Raw genomic sequence first — 10271 nt, 5'->3', positions numbered from 1 at the left:
ATGTCATGCCTAAAAATAGTTGGAATTTTAAGGCTTTTCAAAAACATGATATTTTATCTTTAATTTCATGCTTGAAAATCGCGAAAAATTTAAAGTTTTTCAAAGTCATCTTCTATTTTTAATGTCGTTATTAGAAAATGTTGAAAATATACCATGAAAAAAAAAAGATTTTATTCCAACATCAACAATTTTTGTTTTGAGGGTGTTTTTTGCACAAAAAAAATTGGTTCTTAATGTCATTTTTAAAAAATGTTGAAAATGTACCCTGAAAAAAAAAGTTATTCCAGCATCAACACTTTTTGTTTTCAGCCTGTCTTTTCATGCTTTTTTGGGGCTTTTGAGTGAGAGTACTCATTTTGAGGTAATAGTTCCCATTTGATAGGTAACTATGTTCATTGAGAAATGGATAAATGGAGGGTAAAATGCTGATTATTGATTTGAAGATAAGTGTAAATTAGCATACATTGGCTATGGGATAAGAGAAAACTCCTCTTTGATACTCTTGTTACTCATGTTATATTATACGGATGTGAAATATGGGGATGTAGTATTTCTAGAGAACCTTGGAGAAAGTTAGAGCATATCCAAAATAATTTTATAGTTTATGTTATCAAAATTAAAGGAAATGTGCCATGTCTTATCTTATCTTTTTCATAGAAGTGAGCCTTGCCTCCATGGAGTGCATTACCATTATTAGCTTAATGTAAAAGAAAAAGCTAAACAACATAGATGATGAGAGACTCCCTAAAATTGCTTCAAACTATGGCGAAAACCACCAGGGACTCAAGCAGCGATGACATTAAGATGTCAAGTCTAGGCTGAATTATTGGAGAATCCAAGATGTCATTTTAATGAAAATTGATAATAATAAAAAATATTATTACCTTCAAGAGAATTTGTGATGCAATAAAGAACTAGAAGATGAAAAGAAGTTAAGATACTTTTCAGTTTATATATATATATATATATATATATATATCAGTTTTTTGTGGTGCAATAAAGAAATAGAAGATGAAAAGATGTTAAGATAAGAATTTGTGTTTTTTTCTTCAATTTTTTAAAATTTTTGTTTTTTTTGCTAATTATTTTTTATATTTTTTTTTTAATTGTGAGGTTTTCTTTTAATTTTTTTTTTTTAACTTAAAAAAATTGATTTAGATCTTTTTTTTTTTCCCTTAAATTATATGTTTTTTTTTTTAAATATTGTCCTTTATTATTTATTTTTGGATATTTTTTATTTATTTAAAGTTTTTATTTTTACAAGTTAATTTTTCTTTTCTTTTACAATTTTCTGGTTATTTTTTAATATATTTTCTTATATTTGATTTACTTTTGACATGAATTCGCCCCTTGCTCATTAGGCCTCGTGGTGGGCGAGGAATTTATTTTCTTTTTTTTATTTTACTTTATTGTTTTATTTTATTTTTGTATTTTTTTTATTTTTCTTAAAAAAAAAAAAAATCCATCGTTTTTTATTTTTTTCGTTAATCTTTAACTTAGATACCATTTTTTGGGATTCAACTGTGTTAAGTAATTCATTCATCTATGACCATTTCCATGAGAGGTAGTCATAACTGACTAATTTCTCATGATTTTTGAATAGTCCACTTAGTACTCATTGCATCGAGTGATGCTCAAAGGGGTGAAGAAGTGGGATCGAAATTAGTGAATTAAATCACAAAACGTCAATCATCACTTCCGGGGCTTGCACCCGGTAACTAGGACTTCTCAAGTTATGTCTGTTTTTTACATTTTCACCCTCCCCCCCCCCCCTTTTTTTATTTTTAAATTTTACATGTTAATTTGATTTTTTTATATTTTATAGTTTTTTTTGTCCTCTATATATATTTTTTAAATTTGATTTTTTTGTCATGTTTTTTTATGTTTTATTATTTGTTATTATTTTTTAAATTTCGTTGAGTTTTCTTTTTTATTATTTTTTATTTTTTTTCAATATTTGAATTTTTGTTTTCTTTTGTATTATTTTTTGTGTTTTTTTTTTTAATATTAAAATTTTTGTTTTCATATATATATATATATAATTTTATTTTATTTTTTCTCTGAAGGGTTCGTGTCGATGCTCATATAGCAACCTGATTTCATTACGTGTAATTTGATAGTTGATTTTATATTTTTTCACTAGAATGAATCTAGTATGCCCCTCACAAAGTGTCAATTTCATGGTTGATCTTTAAGTTTTTATTACAATGGGTCAATTTCAATACACTGCGTGTCAATTTGATGATTGATTTTTAATATTTTCTTTGCAATGTACCAAGTTGTCTTCGGCTAAGATTTTAAAATCTTTATACATTTAGCATTTAAAAAAAAATTACTCTTGGTATAATAAATCTTTCATTAAGGTGTTCATTTTTAAAGTTTTTTTGGTCATAATTTTTTTGCATAATATCATGCTCGAAATATTTTGAAAACTTAAGATTGTCTTGTATTCCTAATCTTTGGTTTTAATTCCATGGTTGAAAAATTGTCAAGATTTTATTTTTTTTCTAAGTCGTGATATTTTTTCTTTAATGCTATGGTTGAAACAATTATAAGTATTTTTTCTTAGCACTATACCTGAAAATTGTTGAAATTTTAAAGTTTTTCAAATACATGATATTTTAAATTCAATGTCATGCCTAAAAATCATTGGAATTTTAAGGCTTTTCAAAGACGTGATATTTTATCTTAATTTCATGCTTGAGAATCATTGGAAATTTAAAGGTTTTTAGAGTCATATTTTATTTTTAACATTGTTATTAAAAAATGTTGAAAATGTACCGTGAAAATAAAGACATTATTCCAACATCAACAGTTCTCGTTTTTAGGGAGTTTTTTGCACCAAAAAAATTGGTTTTTACTGTCATTTTTAAAAAATATTGAAAATGTACCCCGAAAACAAATGTTATTCCACATCAACACTTTTTGTTTTTAGCCTGTCTTTTCATGTTTTTTTGGGGGTTTTTGAGCTAGAGTACTCATTTTGATGTAATAGTTCAAGTTTGATAGGTAACCATTTTTATTCAGAAATGGATAAATGTAGGGTAGAAAGTTGATTATTGATTTGAAGACAAGTGTAAATTAGCACACCATTAGCTATGGGATAAGAGAAAACTCCTCATTGATACTCTTGTTACTCATGTTATCTTATATGGATGTGAAATATGGGGATGCATTTTTTCTAGAGAACCTTGGAGAAAGATAGAGCATATCCAAAATAATTTTATAGTTTATATTATCAAAATTAAAGGAAATGTGCCATGTCTTATCTTATATTTTTCAGAGAAGTGAGCCTTGCCTCCATTGAGTGCATTACCATTATTAGCTTAATGTAAAAGAAAAATCTAAACGACATAGATGATGAGAGACTCTCTAAAATTGCTTCAAATTATGGAGAAAACCAGCAGGGACTCAAGGGGAAATGGCATTAAGATGTCAATTCTAGGCTGAATTATTGGAGAATACAGGATGTCATTTTAACGAAAATTGATAATATTAAAAATATTATTACCTTCAAGACAATTTGTGGTGCAATAAAGAACTAGAAGATGAAAAGAAGATACTTTTCGGTTTTTTTTGTTTGTTTGTTTTTTTCTTGGTGCAATAAAGAACTAGAAGATGAAAAGAAGTTAAGATAAGAATTTGTGTTTTTCTTTTCAGTTTTTTAATTTTTTTGTTTTTTTTTTTTTGCTAATTATTTTGTATTTTTTTAATTATGAGGTTTTATTTTTATTTTTTTTAACTTAAAAAAATTTGATTTAGATTTTTTTTTCCTTAAATTATATGTCTTTTAAAAATATTTTCCTTATTTATTTATTTTTGGATATTTTTTTATTTATTTTTTGTTTTTTATTTAAATTTTTTATTTTTACAAGTTAATTTTTCTTTTTTTTTACAATTTTCCGGTTATTTTTTTATATATTTTCTTATATTTGATTTATTTTTTGATGTGAATTGGCCCCTTGCCAGTTGGGCCTCGGGGTGGGCGGGTAAATATTTTTTTTTAAGTTAAATTTTTTAAATTTTATTGTTTTATTTTGTTTTTTAACTTTTTTTATTTTTCTTTTATTTTTAATTTGGTTTTTATTTTCTTTTATTTTTTTAGCTTAAAAAAAATTGTTTTTGATCATTTTTTGGGATTCAAATGCATTAAGTAAGTTATTCATCTATGACTATTTCCATGAGAGGTAGTCGTAACTTACTAATTTCTGATGATTTTTGAATAGTCCACTTAGAACTCATTGCATCGGGTGATGCTCACAAGGGTGAAGAAGTGGGATTGAAATTAGTGAAATAAATCACAAAGCGTCAATCATCACTTCCTGGGCTTGCACCCGGTAACTAGGACTTCTCAAGTTATCTCTGTTTTTAAAAACCGAGAAGTCCTAGTTACCGGGCGCAAGCCCCGGAAGTGATGATTGACGCTTTGTGATTTATTTCACTAATTTCAATCCCACTTCTTCACCCTTGTGAGCATCACCCGATGCAATGAGTTCTAAGTGGACTATTCAAAAATCATGAGAAATTAGTAAGTTACGACTACCTCTCATGGAAATAGTCATAGATGAATAACTTACTTAATGCATTTGAATCCCAAAAATTTCAAAATATTTCAAGCATGAATTTATGGAAAAATTTTATGACTAAAAAAACTTTAAAAATGAACATCTAAATGAAAGATTTATTATACCAAGAGTAATTTAAAAAAAAATGTTAAATGTATAGAGATTTTAAAGTCTCAGCCAAGACAAATTGATACTTTGCAAAAAAAAATTTAAAATCAATCATCAAATTGGCACGCAATGTAGTGAAATCAACCCATTGTAATGAAAACTTAAAGACAAACCATGAAATTGACGCATTGACGTGAAAACCACCAGGGACTAAAGAGGCAATGGCATTAAGATGTCAAGTCTAGGCTGAATTATTTGAGAATACATGATGTCATTTTAACGAAAATTGATAATAACAAAAATATTATTACCTTCAAGAGAATTTGTGGTGCAATAAAGAACTAGAAGATGAAAAGAAGTTAAGATACTGCTAGGAAGTGGTCAACTCTAATATAGAAGATCAAAGTATCTCTTAATACTGCTAAAAATGAACCAACTCCCATAAGTTACATAGCAAAATTGAGCATTGGACAATCCTCATAACACAGTGCGATGCAATAATATGTCGTCTTTATGATACTAAGAGATTGAAGATGAAAAGTGCATTCTCCTAAGGTGTTCTAGAATACTCTACATATATTTAAACTACATCATAATATATTTGAATTACATCACAATTTCAAAATATTTGCACACTACTAACATTTGTAACCTCCGAAGTCATCAAAACTATAATAACCTTAGAACACTTCTCTTAATACTTAAAAAAAAAATCTAAATGATGTTTTATGTTTCTTAAAATTAATGTTTTATGTTTCTTAAAATTAAATATAATTTCATTAAGACAAAATTATAATTTCAATAGATATTATTCATTATCACATAACTATACAATATTATTATCCATAATATATTATTATATCATTTGATATTAACCATAAATATAAATTAATTTAAATATATTATTAATTATATAATATATACTATCAAATATATAATAATATAATTAAATTATATATATTAAATATTCTGATCGAATATTCGAATCTCCATTAAAAAAAATAATCCTATTCATTACAATTAACTACTTATATATAAAACAGAAAAGCATGACTCCTGCTCACACCATTCACCTTGACTTTTGGTTCTAAAACTCTTATAACGAAAAACCAGCGTGATCGATGAAATCGCATTTAAATAATATTTAATGTGCAAGTTACCTATCAGAATTATATTTAATCTTTGATATTATGGAAAGTCAAAGTGACCATCAGCATAAGTGTGAGGTTATTGCTCAGAGTTATCTTGGTATGGAACACACATTGAGTGAGAGGAACCACACAGCCTCGGTCGAAGTAACATCGGCAGCTTCGGCACTACTTCCAAGAAATCGAAATTAGGTCCGAGAGAATATTCAAGGAGAATATCTGAATTTCGACCCTTTAAAACACAGTACCGGCGTTTGGTTAGACAGCGAAGAAGAAGGCCATTTCACGGCTCAAATCATCTGCCCATCCGCTGGGTTTGGGGATTTGCCTCAAACAAATATTTTCTTGCCGCCTGGAATCTTGCAATTAATGGTATGCCAGTCAATTTTGCATTCAAATTGCTTCTCGTTAAAAATTGTGTGAAATTGCTTATCATTTAAATTGTGTGAGCGTTTGAAGCCGAATTTATAAATATTGGAAGGATATGAAACATTAAGGCCGAATTGGTTGAACATTGAAAAGGATGAAGCTTAAAAAATATTTAATTTAAAGCCTAATTGATTAAAAGGATTCAGGCCCAATCGGTTGAACGTTGAAAGGGATGAAGCTTAAGAAAGATTTAATTTAAAGCCTAATTCATTAGAAGGATTAAGGCCGAATTCAAGGTTGAACATTGAAAGGGATGAAGCTTGATAAAGATTTAATTTAAAACCTAATTCATTAAAAGGATTCAAGGGAGGGAAAAAAATATTTAATCCTCGATTTTTTATTTTTAGCTTCTTCTCGAGATGAAGAATGTTCGATCTTTTATTTTGAGCTTCTTCAAGAGATCAAGAATGTTCGATCTTTTATTTTTAGCTTCTTCAAGAAATCAAGAATGTTCGATCTTTTATTTTTAGCTTTTCTTCAATAGATCAAGAATATTGCTTCGTTTAGAAATTCTGGCCTGTTTTCTAATCTAATTTATTTAAAATTTGAAATTTTATTAAAATTCGTGGAAAACACCAGTATGAATTGTGAATTCTCTATTCTGAAACTTTTTAGAATGATAAATTATTTTAGATCTCAATTTAACCAAAAATTATTTTAAATTCTGACAAAATCCCCAAAACTTAAGACTTCTAATAGTTAGAGAATCACTTTGTTTAATCTATCTTACTGTACTCGCCCGCAGACACTCATACACAGATTTAATTTTCCTCATAAAATGAGAAAAATTAAAAATTAAAATCTGGCTCACCTGAACAGCTGAACCAGAGAGCACCTCTTTTAGCGGAAGATTCACAAAGCATAGCAGTTCAACAGGAGTTGCTGATGCGTAGCACTCCTGTGTGGTTGAATTTTCTAAATCCTTTCCTGTTTGACTGCTTTTTACGGCATCGCTTAGGTTTATAATTGCATCTGGTACTTTGCAGTGCACATGCTTATTCATGGCCTGCTTTTGACCTAAAATAAGGTTTAATGCCATGGATAATTTTTTTTTTCTTGTTAATTTGCAGTGCACATGCTTATTCATGGCCTGCTTTTGACCTAAAATAAGGTTTAATGCCATTGATAATTTTTTTCTTCTTCTTAATTTGCCTGTGCCCTACCATAAGCTTTAAAGAATCGCTAGGACGCTCTGATTTATATGAAGGTTACTGTGCTCTTATTTATATGATCGTAGCAGGATTTTCATACAATCATTTTGTTCTCTCTTTCGGTTTTTGTCATGAACAGGTCTGATATTTTTTTTTGAAATATCGGTTTCTATTTGCATTCTTTGTGTTTTTACTACGTTCTTTAGGAATTCTTTACCTTTACATAGATGCAGATGCTATATATGTTCAGAAGGATTTCCTATCGTTTGATAATTTCGAATATATATATTTAGCAAGAAAGTCTGAAAAATTAAAGAGTTGATATTGCAGATTTTGTTGAACAGTTGACGTTGCAGATTTTAAAGATTGATTGTAGGGGGTCCAAATTGTGAAATATTGTGAACAGCGTATTATCTCTGCTGACATGCCGTCATACAATTTTGTTTTTCTTTTCAGGTTTTTTAAAGACATTTAGGTTGGGAATTTTAATTACTTTGGCGTGTAAGAGTGGGCTAAATTTGGAGAATCTGACTTAAGTCAAGTTAAGTAGAGGTAAGTCATATTTTGGAAAAAAGTTCAAATTTAAAATATTTTTGCATGTATGAATTGGCTGTTAAGCAGAGGTAGGTTATATTTTGAAAATAGTCAAATTTAAAATATCCTTGCATGTAAGAATTGGTTTAGGAGATTCTGAGTTAAATCGAATCGAATTAAGTAGAGGTAAGCCATATTTTGGAAAAAGTCAAATTTAAAATATATGTGCATGTAAAATTATTTTAAGCAAATCACTGAAAAAAATTTTAAATACTGCTCAGAGCCTCAGTTCCTATGATTGTGTCAAATTTTATGTTTTGCTCCTCTCTGTGAAAGTTTTAGTTGGTGTGTTTTGTGCAGATACCAATAGAGTGCCATGGCTAAGGGTCAACTGGAGGTTCTTTCTGCCCTGGACAAGGCCAGGACGCAATGGTACCATTTCACGGCCATCATAATAGCGGGCATGGGCTTCTTCACCGATGCATATGATCTCTTCTGCATACCGACCGTAACTAAACTACTGGGACGGATCTATTACCCGGCTGCTGCGGGGAAAGTAGGTACTCTGCCAGTCAACGTCAACGCGGCAGTGAGCGGCGTCGCTCTTTGCGGAACTCTGGCCGGGCAGCTATTCTTTGGATGGCTGGGCGACAAGCTGGGTCGGAAAAAGGTCTACGGTATGACACTGATGATCATGATGATCAGCGCCATCGGAAGCGGTTTGTCCTTTGGTAACACGTCCAACTCCGTGATGACTACTCTATGCTTTTTCAGATTCTGGCTGGGCTTTGGCATCGGCGGCGACTATCCGCTTTCAGCCACCATCATGTCGGAATATGCGAACAAGAGAACCAGGGGAGCCTTCATCGCGGCGGTGTTTGCCATGCAGGGATTCGGCATTCTGGCGGGGGGAGCTGTTTCCATCGTAGTCTCCAAGGCTTTCATGGCAGCTTTTCCCGTCAAGCCTCCGAACACCCCCCCACAGGCGGATTTTGTGTGGAGAATAATTTTGATGTTCGGGGCTGTGCCTGCTGCACTGACATATTATTGGCGCATGAAAATGCCGGAGACTGCTCGATTCACAGCCCTGGTTGCAGGAAATGCCAAGAAGGCCGCCATGGACATGTCCAACGTACTGCAGGTGGACATCCATGAAGATCAGAATGTCGTAGAAGCCATCGCAAGGGACGAAAGCACGAAATTCGGCCTGTTTTCCAATGAGTTTGTCCAACGCCACGGTTCGCATCTCCTGGGCACTGCGTCCACATGGTTTCTTCTGGATATTGCATTCTACAGCCAAAATCTGTTTCAGAGCAATATATATACTAAAATCGGTTGGGTGCATTCAGCGAGTACGATGAGCGGCATAGAGGAGGTTTACCGTATTGGAAAGGCGCAGTCACTGATCGCCCTCTGCTCGACTGTTCCGGGTTACTGGTTTACGGTCTTCCTCATAGACCGCATTGGGCGTTTTAAAATTCAGCTAATGGGCTTCTTCTTCATGACAGTCTTCATGTTCGCCATAGCGATTCCATACCCCTACGTTAGCAACCATGTAACATTGTTCCTAGTTCTTTATGCCTTCACCTTCTTCTTCTCCAATTTCGGTCCCAACAGCACCACTTTCATTGTGCCGGCGGAGATATTCCCGGCGAGGCTGCGTTCGACGTGCCACGGCATATCTGCAGCAGCTGGGAAAGCCGGAGCCATCGTCGGGGCATTTGGGTTCTTGTATTTATCGCAGGATGGGTCGACTGCGGGTTATCCTAAGTCAATCGGGCCGCAAAAAGCTCTCCTGATACTGGCTACAGTCAACGCACTGGGCTTCCTTTTTACCTTTTTGGTGCCTGAAACCAATGGCAAGTCGCTCGAGGACCTGTCGGGAGAGAACGAAGAAGTTCTCGAAATGACCGGATCGTCCGGTCGATCGAACCGCGCTCTACACGTCTAGCCGTGGTGACGTAATCAATGTTCGATATTGCATGTCTTTAACAGACAGCTGTGTGGATTTTTAGTTACGGAATAACGACTGCAGTGATTCATTCGCAGTCAAGGTGTGTGACCGTTCAAGTGACGGAGGGATGGTAGGAATATTCGTGTCAAGCATATATATATATATCTCCATTGAGTGCATGTGAATGTAGGGTATTAGAACATATTAGATGAGTGCATGTGAATGTAGGGTATTAGAACATATTAGATTACTAGCATTTGGATCAGATGTTATAAAGAAAATGTAGTAAGGCAATGTAGTAAGGCAATGTCATAAAAAATATTAGTGATTCTGTTTTTTTATTGGTGTTTCTTTTTTATCATATGTTATATTTTTGGGAGAT

The 10271-nt window shown here is 32.1% G+C and overlaps 1 protein-coding gene across 1 annotated transcript; it reads left to right on the top strand.

The window, feature by feature from the left end:
• Positions 1-6089: 6089 nt before the first annotated feature.
• Positions 6090-10033, top strand: LOC149155859 (inorganic phosphate transporter 1-4-like). Its single transcript, XM_089441298.1, has 3 exons — positions 6090-6193; positions 7858-7953; positions 8296-10033. The coding sequence occupies exon 3, from the start codon at positions 8312-8314 to the stop codon at positions 9884-9886; it is 1575 nt and encodes a 524-aa protein (XP_089297424.1). The 5' UTR covers positions 6090-6193; positions 7858-7953; positions 8296-8311; the 3' UTR covers positions 9887-10033.
• The last annotated feature ends 238 nt before the right edge of the window (positions 10034-10271 follow it).

This window comes from Pinus tabuliformis, chromosome 9 (genome assembly GCF_031772625.1).
Source record: "Pinus tabuliformis cultivar Carrire ecotype Pingquan chromosome 9, CPIR1, whole genome shotgun sequence".
Classification (NCBI taxonomy): domain Eukaryota; kingdom Viridiplantae; phylum Streptophyta; class Pinopsida; order Pinales; family Pinaceae; genus Pinus; species Pinus tabuliformis.
The sequence above is the reverse complement of the archived record's forward strand: the minus strand, read 5'-3'. Positions and strand labels throughout refer to the sequence as shown.

Bases quoted from the DNA above. Each gene is read 5' to 3' on its own strand.
- LOC149155859 (XM_089441298.1), top strand. From the start codon at position 8,312: ATGGCTAAGGGTCAACTGGAGGTTCTTTCTGCCCTGGACAAGGCCAGG.